Genomic DNA, 20,090 nt, shown 5'->3' with positions numbered 1-20,090 from the left:
CCCTGCCACTGCTTTCTCCCCTGGTAACCGTAAGTTTGTTTTCTACATCTGACTCTATTTCTGTTTTTATGGTACTTGATTTGTATACATTTAATAGAGGTAAAAGAGAAGACAGGTACATTTTAAATATATATTTTAGGATACATTGTCAGCCTGTAGTGGCACTGCATTTGTTCATGGAATAGCAGCAAAGCATAAGACTATATGCTCAATATTGTGTAAAAGCATCTAGAATTTCAAAAGAAAGAGTAGATACAATCTACTTTTTAAAGAGCTTAATTACATATTAGGAAAATCAACTAAGACTTTAAGGGATAATCACAAAAGGACTTTATATTAACTCCCACTATCCTTATTCATTGAGAGAAGTTCATCTCTTGTGTATGGTGCAAAACCAGAAGCTCTTACACACCTATGATTCCTTCAAGTGAACCTGCTTTCCAGTCTCTCGTAACAGTTAAAGCTTCCTACTTATTTCATGGTTGCAGCTACTCCTCTTCTAGCTAGGGCCTACTGCAGGTGAATGACTTCATGGGTGAAGGGATCCCGGAGGCTCCTTTTGTCTTTCTTGCTTACCTCTTTCCTAACTCCACAGCTACGATTTCTGACCCCTCTGGAGTTGGAGCTTGGGGGAGAGAGGGAGAGGTAAGGGGAATAGAAATGTTCCTACTTGACTGGTACTGTTATCAGATACCTGTCAATTAGCTGGGCTTGACAGATTTTTAAAACTGACCTTCTTTTGTAGAGTAATTTCATGGGTTCTTTGGACATCCCTTGTTGCTGCACATCTCTTACCTACACTTCTATCTTACTCTCTCCTTAGCCTCTAGAATTCTAGAAATAACGTTCAGTTTCTCAGCTGCTGAGCTCAGTTTACCCTTTTAGGTGGTCCTCTTAAGTAGGACCTAAGACAACCCTCCTATGACTCTCACTTTCAAATTTCCCGAATGGTTACTGGGAAGCTTGCACATTAAAAAAATCTGGTTAATATCTGGGAATTTAGGCTGATTCTAAAGCAAGAGTAAATCTCCATCATCCTAGCTCAACGTTTTCAGTATCTGGGGTGGAGTCAGATTCCAGTCCATCCGGTCTTCTTATCTGTGAGGAACAGTCAGTCCTTCCAAGTTGTTCCATTAAAACTCCTTTCTCTTCATTTGAGGCAAAAGAGGAAGTATACCCTCCACATCTTGGATTTGATTTTTTCCTACTTGTAACCTAATAAGTTAGCTTTTTACTATTTCATGGATGCTGGCAGAAGTCATGAGGCTCGTGGTTTAGAAACAATGGACTTTATTATTCACTGCACAGCAGGTATCAAGACTATCGAGTTTGCATTAGTTCCCCTGAACCCCAAGTCCAGTGGGGGTGATGGGGAGGGCCTAAATGGATGCCTACACATATAGTAAGTAGATCACATTATAGGAGAGAAACAGAACTTGGAGAATCCACTGTTTTCATAGTAAGCAGTTAAGTATAAACTACTCTTTATCCCAGAGGGTGATGTTCCCAGAGAGAATATAAGTGATATTACTGTATTGTTGTTTTGACTTTATACTATTTCTGATTTTGATAAAGATAAGTTGCAAAAGGTGAGTTTACTATTCTTAAGTCCTTCAGTGGATAAAAGGAAGAATCATGGATTGCTTCTTTATCTCACCAATAAGCCCTCTTCTTATTAGTGGGATAGTTTTTCTCTAAGTGAAATGATTAGGGAAGTTTCTTGCTTCTGATCAAATAGTGATTAAAAAATATTGTTGTGGTCTTCCTTTTTTAAGAAAAATAAAAGTTTCCTTATAGTTTTAGTAAAAGTATACATTCTGCCCTAATGAAAAAAAATTGTTTTATCATACTATACTAGGGGAAAATTGCAATAATATTTTCTCTGGACCTAAAAAACAACAGTCTGAAGAATTTTTATTTAATTATGTGGTAAAGTCTTTTAAAAATACAAATATTTATCCAATAACTTCTGAGTCCATATTAAACTGAATTGTAAAGATGTTTTATAATATTTTCATTGTTTAAAACTGGATCCAATATGAACAATATTTAAGGTTATTAAACTGCTTATCAAAAAAGAAATATATCATTAAGTTAGTATGTAGTCAGTTAATTGCTTCATCAAATTTATGTTCACCTTTATTGCAGTTTCACATCTTGCAATATCTACAGCATTAAGAAAGGAAGTTACTTGGCGAAGTGGTTGAGATTATGAGCCAATACATAGTGACTGGTAGTTATTTGCGAACATTAACACAGTATTATTTTCAGCAGCCCTGTAGGTAATAGAAAGGGGTTACGAACTAAAGGCTAAAGGACTGGACCTGCCATTTATTAGCTGTGTTACCTTGGGAAACGTACTTTATTTTTCAAAGTGTTTCCTCATCTGTAAAACAGTTACAATATATCTGTGGAATCTAGTGGGTTTATGGACCAAGTGTTCTTTAAATGTTAGTCTGATATTGTTGTCATCATTCCTCTGTTGACAAATATGCCTTATTGGTAAATACATGTCTATATTAAAAACTATTTTATGTGTATAACAATTGTCCCAAAGCTAGCTATATTTGTGGGAATGGATCTGTGTAAATCTCTCTCTTTGTTACTGGGGGTGGGGGCTTGTGTGAGTCTGCATGTGGGCAAGCATGTCTGTCCGTGGGCATGTGTAAAGGTGATGTGCATGCAGGTGACAACTCCCCATGCATGTGTATGTGCTTACATATCTGTGTTCTTTATATATGCACGTTTGTGCATACATATGCCTATGTTTGTGCATTTGGATATCAGGGCTGAATAAACAGCATTTATTTCATTAGGGTTTCATTAGAAAAACAGGAAAACAACATGAATTATTCATATTTATATTAAACAAAAAGAAGTTTTAAATTTTTATTTTTAGTATGAGAGTAGGTAATGTGTTGCATTTTAAATTCCTTTGAACACTGTCAAAGGATATAATATGTAAAATTTGTTTTTAGACTGCAGAACCTTTCTTTTGAGACATTGATCTTTACAAGCACTAAAGTTTGTCACATATTCTCTTTTTTTCATATAAAAGAGAAATAACAGCTTGAGATTCATAACCTCTGAAACTAGATTTTCAGAAAAATTTGTTGGGTTAATATCTTTAGTAATTGTTTGGGGGCCTTTTTCTTAACAGTTCAACTACTGTCATTTGTGTATTATTCCCATTTGTATGTCTGTCTTCACTTTTTGTAAGATTTCTTTATCTCCTTATGAGTTATTAACTTGATCCTTTAGGCAATACAGAATAGTGATTAAGAAAGCAGACTCTGGAATTCCACTTCCTAAGTTCATATACATGTTTCACCACTTAATTGTGTGGCTTTCAACAAGCTAACCTTCCTACCTCTCAGTTTCCTCACCTATAAAGTGGGGATAATAATAGTACCTATCTCATATGTTTTTATTGAGAAATGAATGAGAGAATTCATATAAATGCATGTGACAAAGTGCCATTCCTGGCATTAATCAAGCTCTCTTCTCACTTTTTAGTTTCCTCTTTCAAAAGCCCCAGGATTCTGCTTCCCTTCCTACTGCAGCCACTTAGTCTGTTTAAGATGTCTCAGTTCCTTGGCCTACTATAGAATTCATTCTGAGAAATATTACCCTCCCTCCCTTTCACTACCTGAGGCAAAAGTACTCAACCAGTCTTTTGAGGCTCAGAGTTTAGTTTTTTTCTGTTTTTATTTTTATTATTATTTTAAATTAATTATTTATTTATTTTTGGCTGCGTTGGGTCTTTGTTGCTGCGCGTGGGCTTTCTCTAGTTGTGACGAGCAGCGGCTACTCTTCGTTGCGGTGCGCGGGCTTCTCATTGCGGTGGCTTCTCATTGCGGAGCATGGGCTCTAGGCGCGGGCTTCAGCAGTTGCGGCACACGGGCTTCAGTAGTTGTGGTTCGTGGGCTCTAGAGCACAGGCTTAGTACTTGTGGTGCACGGGCTTAGTTGCTCCACAGCATGTGGGGTCTTCCTGGACCAGGGCTCGAACCCATGTCCCCTGCATTGGCAGGCAGATTCTTAACCACTGGCCTACCAGGGAAGCCCTTTTTTCCTGTTTTTAAATGTTAACAATAGTGGGGGAAACTAACAGGACAAAAATAGCAAATAAACAAGGGTGATGTTATCACGTTTCCAAAAGTTTACAGTGAAATGTGTTCCTAGTTCTTAGCTTTTCAGTGGGGCCAGTCTCTGATTTTTCTTCATCTAATTCCACAAATATTTTAGTCATTGCTTTGTATTTGTGCTAATTCTTCTCTCTACAATATTATTTCTTCTTTATGACCCAGGCTTACTTAGTCCCTAACTTTTTCAAACTTTGGAGCTCACGAGCCTAGGACCCCTTTCATGTTTAGAGAATGCTCCTATCTCCTTCCCTCTTAATTTTTTTTCTTTAAGCTTCATTGAGATATAATTGACATATAGCATCATATAAGTTTAAGGTATATACAACATAATGATTTGATATATGTATATATTGCAAAGTTATTACCACGAGAAGGTTAGTTAACACATCCATCACCTCAACATTTTTATAATTTTTGTGTATGTGGAGAACTTTTAAGATCTATTTTCATAGCAACTGTCAAATATACTATAGAGTAGTATTATCTAGAGTCACTAGATGTAATGCTTTACATTACATCCCCAGAACTTACTCATCTTATAACCAGACGCTTGTACCCTTTTAACCACTCTCACCCATTTTCTGCCCCCCACCAGACCCTGTTCTCTGGTTCTGTGAGTTGGTTTTGGTTTTATTTTTTCAGATTCCATATATGAGTGAGATCATACAGTATTTGCCTTTCTTTGTCTGACTTATTTCACTTAGTATAATACCCTCAAAGTCCATTCTTAATTTTTTCCTTAAGGCCACAGCATTGCTAATGGATATTTAGAAACACAAGTAAGATTCATCTATAGTTTAAGAAATCCAGTCAGTATAACTTTGGGTTCCCTTTGTAAAGGAAGGTTGTATGGGCATTTCATTGTAGTAACTAGGGTGGGTACGCCCACCGAAGTGAGGACTAAGAGCTTTGTGTGATGCATTGGAACATGGGATTGATTAGAGAGGTTGTCTTAGGCAGAGGTTTGGAACTACGGATGAGATGGGAGGGGTGTGTGAGTGTAGGGTGGAAATTACAACTCCCTCTGCCCCTTCCTCCCAGAGATGCCTTTGTGTGTCTACTGTCTACTGGTACTGAACTTAGGGAGAAGAGATGGCTTCGGAAGCCCTATATCTTATTTTCATTTTACATGGTTCTTGAGTAAGAGTTGTAATGTTTTGAGTATATATATTAAGATGGGCTTCCTTTTTACTCTGATCTCTTCTAAGTTGTAAACAAAAGCAGAACTATGTTATAATCCAAAGATAAACAGTATTAGGGCTTCCCTGGTGGCGCAGTGGTTGAGTCCGCCTGCCGATGCAGGGGACACGGGTTCATGCCCCGGTCTGGGAAGATCCGACATGCCGCGGAGCGGCTGGACCCGTGAGCCATGGCCGCTGAGCCTGCGCGTCGGGAGCCTGTGCTCCGCAACGGGAGAGGCCACAACAGTGCGAGGCCTGCGTACCACAAAAAAAAAAAAAAAAAAAAAGATAAACAGTATTGTGTGGAAACTATAAGGTTGCATAGTTTAAGCTGATATTCCAAGCAAAGTAAGGTGTGTACCATTATGTATGCTTTTTGTTTTCAGGGGTTTGGTAAAGCTATTTAGAACAAAAACTTTTCCGGCTTAATATGATATCTCAAAGGCCTTTAAAAAGAGTGATTAGGATTGATCAATTTTCAGATTATTTTTGTTTATTTTTAAAGATTATTTTTAAAAATTAAAAAGTACAAATTGCTTTGATTAATCTGTAAGCATTATGGGCTCTTCTCTACAAGCTCTTGCCAGTTTTGAAAAACCACTGAAACATCATTAATATTCAGAAAACACTTAATTTTATACCCCTATCCTAATTAAATAACTTGTACAATTTGAAATTCTATTTATTTTTATCATAGAGTATAATCTCTCTTGATTTATAATGATTACCTACTAATTTTGATTCCTTTTCTCATGAAAATTAATGTTCTCTAGAAGAAAACGATGTCATTTCAACAGAGAGCAAGGAACACAAATATTAACATAGATAATCTTATTTATATATCTTTGCAAGGAAATTGTATGGGATGTCCATAAGCTACAAAGAGTTTCAAAAAATTAGAGGATCTTATTTTAAATAAAGGGTATAGATTACTCTTTTAGGTGCTTTATTTTCTTCCATGCTGCTTCTCTTCTGTTTGTAAGTTTCTCCAGCAACCTATATACATTTCCCCTTGACCATTAACAGGCTTTAATAGCAACTATTTTGCTTTTCATTGCCATGGTTATTCCAAGTAAGCATTTTGCTAAACATCTCTTTGAGGAAATCAATATATTTTACACACTTTACTTTGTATTTGCACTTTGCCTAGTAGGTAACATAAAACTGACCTCACTGTATGTGTTCAAGGAGTAACTATTAATTGATTAATGTCATCTTTTCTACAAGGAAAGTAATACCAATATTAAGTAACTTCCCCCAAATTGCTAATGATTCCCTTTGAAAATGCTCAGGTATATTTTACTTCAGGTCTAGCACAGTTTAAGAAGATCATATAGCACCTAAAATATGTTAATAGTTTAATGAACTCCAAGCCATATTGTAGAAATGACTTTTCTCTTAAGCCTTAAGTCTGGGAGTTTTACAGTTCCATTTAGGAGAATACACTCCTAAGTTATATTTGTTTTGAAAAAAGTTGTGTCACTGTAGCCAAGTATCTGTCAATGGAGAAGTGGATAAAGATGTGGTACATACATTCATCAATGAGAAAGAAGGAAATCCTGCCATTTGTAAACAACATTGATGAACCTTGAGGGCATTATGCTAAGTGAAATAAGTCAGACAAAGAAAGACAAATACTGTATGGTATTACTTGTTTGTGGGATCTAAGAAAAACTAAACTCATAGAAACTGAGCGTAGAGTGGTGGTTGCTAGACTGGAGGGTAAAGGGGAGTGGTCAAAGGGTACATACTTTCAATTATAAGATGAGTAAGTTCAGGGGATCTAATGTATAGAATTTTGATTATAGTTAATAATACTGTATTATATATACTTGAAAGTTGCTAAGAGAGTAAATCTCAAATGTTCTCACCCCCAAAGAGAAATGGTAATTATGTAATGGGATGGAGGTATTAACTTATGCTACAGTGGTGTCATTTTGCAATATATAATAGCATCAAATCAACATGTTATACAGGGACTTACCCGGTAGTGCAGTGGTTAAGAATCCGCCTGCCAGTGCAGGGGACACAGGTTCAATCCCTGGTCTGTGAAGATCCCACATGCAGCAGAGCAACTAAGCCCATGCGCCACAACTACTGAGCCTGCGCTCTAGAGCCCGTGAGCCACAACTACTGAGCCCACATGCCACAACTACTGAAGCCTGTGCACCCTAGAGCCCATGCACGGCAACAAGGGAAGACACTGCAATGAAAGCCTGCGCGCACTGCAATGAAGAGTAGCCCCCGCTCGCTGCAGCTAGAGAAAGCCCATCTGCAGCAATGAAGACCCAGTGCAGCCAAAAATAAATAAATAAATTTATTTTTTAAAAAAATTGTACACCTTAAACTTACACAATGTTATATGTCATTTATGTTTCAGTAAAGCTGGAAAATAAAGATTTTGTGACTAAGAGTAATATAATAGTAAGATATTAAATACTAACAAGTAACTAATGCTAAATGCCATACGATTTACACCATGGGATTTACAATTTTAAAGTGTTTAGTAATTGGTCTACCAGATCCATTTTGTTTATATAAAATGGGAACTTAAAAACTTAATGAGGTCCCTATATTAAGAGATTGGGTTTGACTTTAATCAATAGGCATGTGAAATACTAGTTTTTCATCTTAGAAAAAGTGTTTAAAGGGGAAGATGTTTCTGGTGTTACAAAGGTAAAATATGAAATAATCTGGGGAAATTTAGTCTATGTATTTACCAACAATATTTAAATCGTATAAGTGAAGCATTTGTAGCATATATTTATTTCTTATTTTCAATAGTTTTAATTATTAAAACTTGGAGAATAAATCACTGTAGTGAAATAGTCTCTTCTTGAAATCTTTGATAAAAATTTTATTTTTTAACATCTAAAATTAAAGAAATAAATACTTAAAGCTTGGTATTCACTTCTGTTCTCTTCTTGCTTCTCATCCCTTCTCCCCAAAGCAGATTGCCAAACTGAGGCAGCAACTACAACGTAGTAAGCAGAGCAGTCGGCACAGTAAAGAGAAGGATCGTCAGTCACCTCTCCATGGCAACCATATAGCAATCAATCACACTCAGGTAGGCTAACTTCTTGTCCAGATTGGAATAATTCCTTTTAAAGGGTTCGTTATAAAGGAGAACCCATCATTTTAGGATTAAAAAAAAATTAATGTAAATCTCTAGCTCTGTTACATTACAATGTTTGTTTTAAGAAGTTTTTGTTTTAGCCATATGTGTAATCTTTTAATAACAGACATAACAGAGTGTAGTGGTCACAAGGATGACTGTTACTGGCCTGGGCTGATATCCTAGCTCATTCACTTACTAAGCAACTCTGGGCATTATCTTACTTAATCTTCCTAATAGTACCTTAACCCATCTCTCTCTGTGTCTCTTGATATATTTTACCCCTATCTGACTTAGGAAGAAATTGAGAATTCGTTTTTTTGTCCTCCCACCCCCACCCCAAACATGTACTCACATCCCCATGGAACAAACTTCGGGTAATGCTATTCTAGGCCAAATTTACTTACAAATATTAATGTAAATTTTAGTAAATAAAATATAGTCAGTATAGCAGGAGAAACCCAAGTAGTATATCAAAAAAATCTAATTAGGGGTTGTTTCACAAATGTAAGGATAATTCAACATTAGGAAATGTATTAGGTTAGTTCATTGCATCAGAAAGTCAAAGTAGATGCTGAATAACATAATAACACTTGATAAAAACTCAGTATCCATATGTGATAAAAACTTATCCTAAAATAGGACACTTCCTAATGGGACTAGCTGCAAATGTAGTTAGAGCCTAACAATAAAATACTGGAAGTATTTCTGTTAAAATAAAAGTGAAGTCATAGATGTCTGTAATTATTGATGTTATTTGCTAGTAGTTTAGAGGTTCTAGACAGAGCAGTAAGAAATGTTATCACTGTGCATACGATATTGTTGTATATTTAGAAGATCAAAGTGAATTTACTAAACTATTAAAAAACTAATGATAGGATGGCTAAAATGGAAGATATTGACAATACCAAGTGTTGATAAGGATGTGAGGCAACCAGAACAGCCACACATTGCTGGTGGCAACACAAAATGGTACAGCTACTTTGGAAAGAAGTTTGGCATTTTCTTAAGAAATTAAACATACACTGACCATATAGCCCAGGAATTCCACTCTTTGGTATATGTCCACAAGAAATAAAAACATATGTCCAGACAGTGACTTGTATATCATTGTTCATGGCAGCAGTATCTATAAGAGTCAAAAAATGGAAGCCAACAAATATCCATGAACTGGTGAATGGATAAACAGCCCTTCATACATCCATATAGTATAATACTATTCAGCAGTAAAAAGGAAGGAACTACTGGTACTTACAACAACATGGTTGAATCTCAAAAACATCATGGCAAGTGAAAGAAGTCAGAAGTAAAAGGCTACATACTATATGATTCATTACATTAAATCCTCAAAAAAGCAAAATGATGCAAAGTATTAGGGGTGGGAATTGACTGTAGAAAAGCCCTAGAGAAATTTTTTGGATGATAGAAGTTTCTAAAATGTGATTATACTGATAACTGGATGACTATATATTTACAAAGCTCAATGAGCTACATACTTAAAATGGGAGGATTTTATTGTATGTCAGTTATACCTCATCAAAGCTGTAAAACAAACATGTAGTTGGCAAGCAAGCCTCAGACATTTCAAGAGAAAATTCACATATGCCTTACTTTTTCTTCTTAATCTGGAAGAATTAATATATTATTCTTATTTTGTTTATTTCAAACACCTTTTCTGTAAGAGCCCAATGCATTTATAGTATATCTATTGACATATTGATTTAACAGAAAAAATTTATACACTTATTCCCAATTTACATTGAATTTTTTGGCATTGTAGTTATGTTTAAAAATAATTATCTTTTGGGCTTCCCTGGTGGCGCAGTGGTTGAGAGTCCGCCTGCCGATGCAGGGGACACGGGTTCATGCCCCAGTCCGGGAAGATCCCACATGCTGCGGAGCGGCTGGGCCCGTGAGCCACGGCCGCTGAGCCTGCGCGTCCGAAGCCTATGCTCCGCAACGGGAGATGCCACAACAGTGAGAGGCCCGCGTACCGCAAAAAAAAAAAAAAAAATTATTATTGTTATTATCTTTTGCTATACCTACTGGAATAGTTGTAGATGAACTATGAAGTCTAGAATGTGCTTTAATATACTCAAAGAACAAAAACAAGTGGATGTTTAGATGAAATAAAGTTAGAAAATGTTGATAAGTTTTGGAACTGGATGACGTGCACCTGAGTGTTCATTATACTATTCTGTTTAATTATATTTATGATTATAATTTTTTACAATAAAAAGGAGAAAAACTGAGAACTTAATGATCAGATAAAATGTAAACATATAAAAATCAGTTGTTTTCTCCTATACTAGTAAAGGTAAACTACTGTTTCCCTCTGCTTATAACATTCCTGACACCAAATGTGTGAGATTTTTTTCCCATACCAACCAATTCTCCGACTCGCCAGACACCAACCAAGTGTCCTCCAATTCAGTTATACCACTAACTACGTGGAGTTAGCACAGACCTCACAGGTGAAGGACTCCGCCCCACAAAACTGCCCCTCTTCAGATGCCAGTTGAAAGGTCCAGATTGTCATTGTACTTTTGACCTACTGGCTATAAAGAAGGGATTCCCACAGTCCCTTCTTCAGGTTCAGTAACTCGTTGTAACTGCTCAAAGAACTCAGGGAAACACATTTCCTTGTTTATTACAAAGGATATAATAAAGGATACATACAGATGAACAACAGGATGAAGAGGTGCACAGGGCAACGTCTGTAAGTAAGTCACGTGCAAGAGCTTCTGCTCGCATGGAGTTGGGGTGTGTCACCCTTCTGGTATATGGATGTGTGTTCACCAACCTGGAAGCTCTCTGAACCCGTAGTGTAGGGATGTTTTGGGAGGCTTCATCACATAGGCATGATTAATTATTAACTCAGTCTCCAGCCCCTCTCCTCACCAGAGGATGAGGGGGATGGGGGTTGGACTGGAAGTTCCAAGGTTCTAATCATGGCTTCTTTCTAGTGACCAGCCCCCCCATTTGGAACCTATTCAGGAACCCACCAAGAGTCACCTCATTAGAACAAAAAACTCTTGGTCCTATCTCCCAGGCAATTCCAAGGGATTTAGGAGCTATGTGTCAGGACTGGTGTCAGAAACCAAATATTGGAACAAAAGATGCTCCTAGTGCCCCTGTCCCTCAGGATATTATAAGATTTTAGGAACTCTGTCAGGAACCAGGGGTAGAAACCAAGTACATATTTCTTATTATGTTACAACTAGCAATAACATGTTAGTATATATATAATAAAAAATATAAAATGCCTAGGCTTAAAAGAAATATGCAAACTATAAGACTTCATTGAGGATATGAAATATAAAATAGAGACAAATGGGGAGTCATTCATGCATGGGAAGACTCAATATTTTTCAAATAGTAATTTGCCCAAAATTAACATACAAATTGAGTTCCAATGGAAATGTAAAAGGAATTGTTTTATTACTTTAAAAGTTATTTTCAAAGGTAATATGGAAAAGTAATGCCAGTTAAAAAGAAAATTTGAAAAGGCTTTCCCTATAGGATACCAAAATGCAAAATGTAACTGCTATAAAGTTATAGCAGTTAAAGTGGAGCTCTGTATAGGGATTATCAAGTAACAACTCAAGGAAATCAAATACAGAATCCATAAAGAAATGTTGGGGCAGTCTGATTACTATGTGGGAAAAAATACTATTTCATAACATACACAAAAATAAATCACGGTAGGTTAAATATTTAAATATGAAAAACCATAAAAGTACTGAAAGATATTTCATACTAAAGTAAACAGTAAATGTATGACAAAGAGTTACAACTTTAATATGAAAAAAGCTCATGCATTAATAATGAGACAAAGGACATTCGTGGGCAGCAGTTTACAGATGGCAGGAGCACCGCACTGAGTATGGGAAATATATTATTCATTTAATCAATGACTAGCTGTCTACCTCATTATGAATCATATATACCAACTTTAATCATTCAGAATAAGGTAGAGATCATATACTGTTCTTTTTTACCTTGTTCATCTTTATTTTTCTTATTTCCTTTCTGTTCTTAAAGTTCCTTGAGCATCAAAAGGCTTGTCTTACACTTTGTGGTACCTCTGGCAGGACAGCTATGAGAGGTGGTTAATTTTTGACAACTCCTCCAAAGGACTTTTGAAAGCAACCTTATAGTTGTTAAGTGAGTGTTACTGAACTTAACATGATATTGTTGCCAAACTACTTAGTAATCCAAAAGCCTTTCTTAAATGGTTGATAAAATGGAAATGAAAAATACTAGAAGGTAATCGTCACAGTGCAGGGAACAAATCTTTTGAACACATACACAGGCACAGAGCAGAGCTGAAGTGTCACGTGATACACTTAACTTACATGATTTCAACTATGCTTTTCCAGTAAAAACAAAAAAGAAAAAAAATTAAACAGCGCAGAGGACACTCGATTTCTGCCATTCTACTGGAAAAGTGTGTACAGTTTACAATCGTACCTTTATACTTACGTAAAGGATTACTTTGACTCTGTAATTTTTACCTTACTTTGGAACCGAAACTGCTGTATGTGTATCTGAATTTATATTGTATTTGAAATTTCAAAATAACTCTGCTCCTTGAGTTTCTCTTTTAAGATTTACCATGCTCTTTAGTTCTTGATTTCTTTGGCCACAAATAATTTGATAACACCTTATCTTCTGTTTTGTAGGCTACTGGATCAAGATCAGTCCCTATGCCACTATCAAATGTATCAGTGCCAAAATCATCTGTTTCACGTGTGCCCTGCAATGTAGAAGGAATAAGTCCCGAATTAGAAAAGGTATTCATTAAAGAAAATAACGGGAAAGAGGAAGTGTCCAAGGTAAGGTTACATGGGATGTTTGAGTCACTTTTTTCTTTAATATTGTGGACTGTATGTATGTATCAGTACTTCATTCCTTTTTATTGCCAAATAATATTCAATCATACAGATTTTATTATCCAGTCATTAACTGATAAACATTTCCATTGTTTCTACTTTTTGGCTATTATGAGTAATTCTGCTGTGAAGTTTATATACAAGTTTTTGTGTGAACATGATGTTTTCATTTCTGTTGAGTATATACCCATGAGTGGAACTGCTTGTATGGTAACTCTGTTTAACCTTTTGAGAAACTGCCGGACTACTTTCCAAAGTGGCTGCACTGTACCATGTTACATCTCCCCACTGGCTGTGTATGAAGCTTCCAATTTCTCCATCTTCAGCAACACTTGTAATTATGTGTCTTTTTTATTGTAGCCATTCTAGTGGATGTGAAGTGGTATCTCATCATGGTGTTGACCATTTGTATGTCTTCTTTGGAAAACTGTCTATTTAGATGCTTTGCCCGTTTCAAAATTAGGTTGTCTTTTTACTACTGATTGGTAAAGGTCTTTATAAAGTTCTTACCTTCTAGATAAAAATACCTTATTAGATATATGATTTGAAAATATCTCCCATTCTGTGGGTTGTCTTTTCACTTTTCATTTTCTTTTGGGTCATATCTAAAAGATTGCCTAATCTAAGGTCACAGTGATTTATTCTTGTGTTTTCTTCTAAGAGTTTTATGGTTTTAGCTTTCTCTTATATTTAGGTCTCTGATCCATTTGAATTAATCAAAAATACTTTATAAATTACCTCTGTCCCAGAAAAGAAATCTGGACACTCCTGCATATGAACTTATATTTGACCGCATTTTAAAGATATACTCAACAAAAGAAAACATCAAGTAGCATTTGGCTTAATTATCTATCTGATGGTTTTTTAGAACTAAAATATGATTTAATTTATGTCAAATGTGTATCTAATTCCTTCAGATAATGTGTAGATTTTAAAACTGATTTAGAGTTCATCTCAAAATTCACACAGTTCAATTTTATATTTATAAAATTGAAAAAGAAACTTTTTCCAACTCTGAATATTGCTTAGCAGATATAAGCATTAATCACAGTTTATTGTATATGCTTCCAAATATGTGTATGTATGCTAATATATACTGAATCACTATATGAAAGCACCATAATTTAAAAGTCCCCTACTGATGGGCATTTAGATTGTTTTCAGTTTTTGTCATCATAAGCAGTGCTTTAGAAAACATAGTGTACTCTTGGCAGACAATTCCCTGGCTGTGAAACTGCTGGGTCAAAGCATTTGCACGTTTTAAATTTTGATGAATATTGCTAAAATTACCATCCCAAAAGGTTGTGCCATTTTACTCTTCCTAGAATTAAATTTTTATGTTATATTCATTAGGCCAAAAAGGAACCCTTTGGAAATTGTGATGTCTCTTAGCTTAGCTGTGTATACCATTAAAATGTTTCCTTTATACATTAAGTAACATTTAAGAACAGTAATGTAAGGAAGTAAAATTGGTCTAATTTTTTGAGGATGAGATAATCAGACACATATTTGCTAATTCTTTAAGAACTGCTAAGCAAAACTATACTAGAAGATGAAACTTAGTAACATAGTTCTGCTTGAACACACTTTCTTCTCACGTGCACACAGAACATTCTCCAGGATAGATCACGTCTTGGGTCACAAGCCTCAGAAAATTTAAGAAAATTGAAATCATATCAAGCATCTTTTCTGACTACAACACTATGAGACTGGAAATCAGTTACAGGAAAAAAACTGTAAAAAACACAAATACATGGCGGCTAAACAGTACGCTACTAAATAACCAAGAGATCACTGAAGAAATCTAAGAAGAAATTTAAAAATACATAGAAACGAATGACAACAAAAACACAGTGATCCAAAATCACGGGATGCAACAAAAGCACTTCTAAGAGGCAAGTTTATAGCAATTCAATCTCACTTCAAGAACCAAGAAAAATCTCAAATAAACAATCTAACCTTACACCTAAAGCAACTAGAGAAACAAGAACAAAGAAAACCCAGAGTCAGTAGAAGGAAAGAAATCACAAAGATCAGAGAAGAAATAAATGAAATAGAAATGAAGAAAATAATAGCAAAGATCAATGAAACTAAAAGTTGGTTCTTTGAGAAGATAACCAAAATTGATAAACCTTTAGGCAAGACTCATCAAGAAAAAAAGGGAGAGGATGCAGATCAATAAAAATAGAAATGAAAAAGGAGAAATCACAACTGACACTGCAGAAATACAAAGGATTATAAGAGACTACTACAAACAATTATATGCCAATAAAATGGACAAGCTGGAAGAAATGGACAATTCTTGGAAAGGTACAATTTTCCAAGACTGAACCAGGAAGAATTAGAAAATATAAACAGGTAATGAAATTGAAACTGTAATTAAAAATCTTCCAACAAACAAAAGTCCAGGACCAGATGGCTTCTTAGGCAAATTCTATAAAGCATTTAGAGAAGAGCTAACGCTGATCTTTCTCAAACTCTTCCAAAAATTGCAGAGGGCGGAACACTCCCAAATTCATTCTACAAAACCACCATCACCCTGATACCAAAACCAGACAAAGATGTCACAAAGAAAGAAAGATGTCACAAAGAAAGAAAACTGCAGGCCAATATCACTGATGAACATAGATGCAAAAATCCTCAAAAACATACTAGCAAACAGAATCCAAGAGCACATTAAAAGGATCATACACCATGATCAAGTGGGAGTTATCCCAGGAATGCAAGGATTCTTCAGTATATGCAAATCAATCAGTGTGATACACCATATTAACAAATCGAAGGAGAAAAACCATATGGTCATCTCAGTAGACTCAGAAAAAAACTTTTGACAAAAGTCAACACCATTTACGATAAAAACTCTCCAGAAAATGGGCATAGAGGGAACCTACCTCAACATAATAAAGGCCATATATGATAAACCCACAGCAAGCATCATACTCAATGGTAAAAAACTGAAAGCATTTCCACTAAGATCAGGAACAAGACAAGGATGTCCACTCTTATTCAACATAGTTTTGAAGTCCTAGCCACGACAATCAGAGAAGAAAAATAAAAGGAATACAGATTGGAAAAGAAGAAGTCAAACTGTCACTGTTTGCAGATGATATGATACTATACATAGAAAATCCTAAAGATGCCACCAGAAAACTACTAGAGCTAATCAATGAATTTGGTAAAGTTGCAGGATACAAAATTAATGCACAGAAATCTCTTGCATTCCTATACACTAACAAGGAAAAATCAGAAAGAGAAATTAAGGAAACAATCCCATTTACCATCGCAACAAAAAGAACAAAATACCTAGGAATAAACCTACCGAAGGAGGCAGAAAACTTGTACTCAGAAAACTATAAAACACTGATGAAAGGAATTAAAGATGACATAAACAGATGGAGAAATGTACCATGTTCTTGGATTGGAAGAATCAATATTGTGAAATGACTATACTACCCAAAGCAATCTACAGATTCAGTGCAATCCCCATCAAACTACCAATGGCATTCTTCACAGAATTAGAACAAAAAATTTTACGATTTGTGTGGAAACACAAAAGACCCCGAATAGCCAAAGCAATCTTGAGAAAGAAAAATGGAGCTGGAGGAATCCCTGACTTCAAACTCTACTACAAAGCTACAGTAATCAAGACAGTATGGTACTGGCACAAAAACAGAAATGTAGATCAATGGTGCAGGATAGAAAGCCCAGAGATAAGCCCACACACATATGGTCACCTAATTTATGACAAAGGAGGCAAGAACATACAATGGAGAAAAGACAGCCTCTTCAATAAGTGGTGATGAGAAAACTGGACAGCTACATTTAAAAGAATGAAATTAGAACACTCCCTAACACCATACACAAAAATAAACTCCAAAAGGATTAAAGACCTAAATGTAGGACCAGACACTATAAAACTCTTAGAGGAAAACATAGGAAAAACACATCTTTTTTGACCCACCTCCTAGAGTAATGAAAATAAAACCAAAAATAAACAAATGGGACCTAATGAAACTTAAAAGCTTTTGCACAGCAAAGGAAACCATAAACAAGAGAAAGAAACAGCTCTCAGAATGGGAGAAAATATTTGCGAATGAAGCAATGGTCAAAGGATTAATCTCTAAAATATACAAACAGCTCATGGAGCTCAATATCGAAAAAACAAACAACCCAATTAAAAAATGGGCAGAAGACCTAAATGGTCATTTCACCAAAGAAGACATACAGATGGCTAAGAAGCATGTGAAAAGATGCTCAGCATCACTAATTATTAGAGAAATGCAAATCAAAACTACAGTGAGGTATCATCTCACACTGGTCAGAATGGCCATCAAAAAATCTACGAACAGTAAATGCTGGAGAGGGTGTGGAGAAAAGGAAACCCTCCTACACTGTTGGTGGGAATGTATATTGATACAGCCACTAGGGAGAACAGTATGGAGGTTCCTTAAAAAACTACAAATAGAACTACCATATGACCCAGCACTCCCACTACTGGGAATATACCCTGAGAAAACCATAATTCAAAAGGACACATGTACCCCCATGTTCATTGCAGCACTATTTACAATAGCCAGGACATGGAAACAACCTAAACGTCCAATGATAGATGAATGGATAAAGATGTGGTACATATATATAATGGAATATTACTCAGCCATAAAAAGGAATGAAATTGGGTCATTTGCAGAGATGTGGATGGACCTAGAGTCTGTCATACAGAGTGAAGTAAGCCAGAAAGAGAAAAACAAATATGGTATTTTAAGACATATCTGTGCAATCTAGAAAAATGTTACAGATGAACCTATTTGTAGGGTAGGAATAGAGACACCGATATAGAGAATGGACATGTGAACACGGGGGGGAAGGGGAAGGTGGGACAAATTGGGAGATTAGGTTTGACAATAAATACACTACCATGTGTAAAATAGATAGCTAGTGGGAACCTGTTGTATAGCACAGGGAGCTCAGCTCGGTGCTCTGTGATGACCTAGATGGATGGGATGGGGCGGGGGGGGGGGGGCGGCGGGAGGGAGGTCCGAGAGGTAGGAGATACAGGTATACATATAGCTGATTCACTTCATTGTAGAGCAGAAACACAACACTGTAAAGCAATTTTACTCCAATTAAAAAAAAATACCATAGTTCTGCTTTTAAGTAAATCATATTCTAATTTCACAGTAGCCACTTCAGAATTACTCTGGGGTAACCTACACAGTTATAACTAAAATATTAATTTTAAGAATTTTTAGATTTATGATTAAGTGTGCCTCAAAGTTTTAATAAATCAAAATGTCACCATCAGTGAACCTGTCAGTAGCTTTTATATTTCCCATCATTATTTTGTGTAAATGTATAAAGCCTTTATACATTTCTTTATATTTCCCATAATTATATTTCCCATCATTATTTTGTGTAAATGTATAAACTTCTAAAATCTGTTTTGTTATTCTAATTCTTCTGAACCCCCTCCCCAAGAAAACAGAAGTTGGTTAAGGAAATTGATATATATTATCCAGTTAAAGATTCAGAAATGGGAATACAAAGTGATTGTATCAAATAGGACATGAATAAAAGATAACTCAAATTCTTAAACTTTTTTAGTTACAAATTGATACATTATTCTTTTACTAATTACCAATATTGATATTTTATTAAAGCAGCATTTTCCTTGACTTAAATATCTAAGTTTTAAGAAAGACCTCTGTCATTTAATCCTCATATATATTCCAAAATGATCTTTCTTTATGGGTTGTTCTGAAAACCTCACACACCTATCACATAATTTTGTCCAAAAAAACCCCCAAAAACCTGCACCAATGATTTATTCTTAGAATTGTTCATTCTAAAATTTAGTGCAGTGTTGTAATTAAAATCTAAATTTAGTTAAGTAAAAGAAAAATTTTAAATAATAAATAATTTTCTTAGCATTTGACCAAGTAACTTAATATTTCTTTGGGAATATTTCTTTCCTAAATTGGAAAATTTTACTTTTTTTGTTTGTTGACAAAATTAACTAATATTCCATAATTGAATATTCTCTTTACAGTAGCATGGTCATTGTCAGGTTGTGAAAATGGTATAGTTTTGGTTTAGCAACTCTGCATAGACAGATGAAGTTTTTATTTTAGGTTTTGACCTTCACTTAATTTGTTGTAGAAAAACATTGATATATTTTGAGTCTTGCCTAATTTTATCTTACTTCATTTTCCCTCTGACAGTGTTTCTAAAAATCTCTGAAATGACAAAGCTCAGAGTAATAGCAGTAAACAGTGAAAATAAGTTGTAAATATACTAAGAATATATTGGTTCTTTTTTCCTAGCATTTCAATCTTGTCTATATAATGACAAAAATACTGTAAATATACAGAATTATATTTGTTGATCTCACTTAGTTAGCAAGATATATCTTTACAGCAGAAGCAGAGTAGAAAGAGTCCACTGCAGCTGAAGCTCTGATGCCATTTAATTGACCATGTCACCAGGAGCTCTAAACTTTTAAGTTCTGGGGGTTTCCCTGGTGGTGCAGTGGTTAAGAATCCGCCTGCCAATGCAGGGGACACGGGTTCGAGCCCTGGTCTGGGAAGATCCCACATGCTGCGGATCAACTAAGCCCGTGCGCCACAACTACTGAGTCTGCGCTCTAGAGCCTGTGCTCCGCAACAAGAGAAGCCACTGCAACCCAGAGTAGCCCTCGCTCGCCGCAACTAGAGAAAGCCCGCGCTCAGCAAAGACGACCCAACGCTGCCCAA

General features: G+C 35.6%; 1 protein-coding gene across 1 annotated transcript in view; it reads left to right on the top strand.

Moving 5' to 3' along the window:
- The window catches only part of GLCCI1 (glucocorticoid induced 1), a 120,527-nt gene that overhangs the window by 82,446 nt on the left and 17,991 nt on the right, over positions 1 to 20,090 (top strand). Inside the window, exons 4-5 of the mRNA XM_060020466.1 lie at positions 8,279 to 8,395; positions 13,129 to 13,281. Of these exons, the coding sequence (XP_059876449.1) occupies positions 8,279 to 8,395; positions 13,129 to 13,281 (270 nt within the window). The remainder of the gene's footprint in view (positions 1 to 8,278; positions 8,396 to 13,128; positions 13,282 to 20,090) is intronic.

The sequence above is a fragment of the Delphinus delphis genome, chromosome 9 (assembly GCF_949987515.2).
Source record: "Delphinus delphis chromosome 9, mDelDel1.2, whole genome shotgun sequence".
Classification (NCBI taxonomy): Eukaryota; Metazoa; Chordata; class Mammalia; order Artiodactyla; family Delphinidae; genus Delphinus; species Delphinus delphis.
Note: the sequence above shows the minus strand (reverse complement) of the source record. Positions and strands in the feature narration are given on the sequence as shown.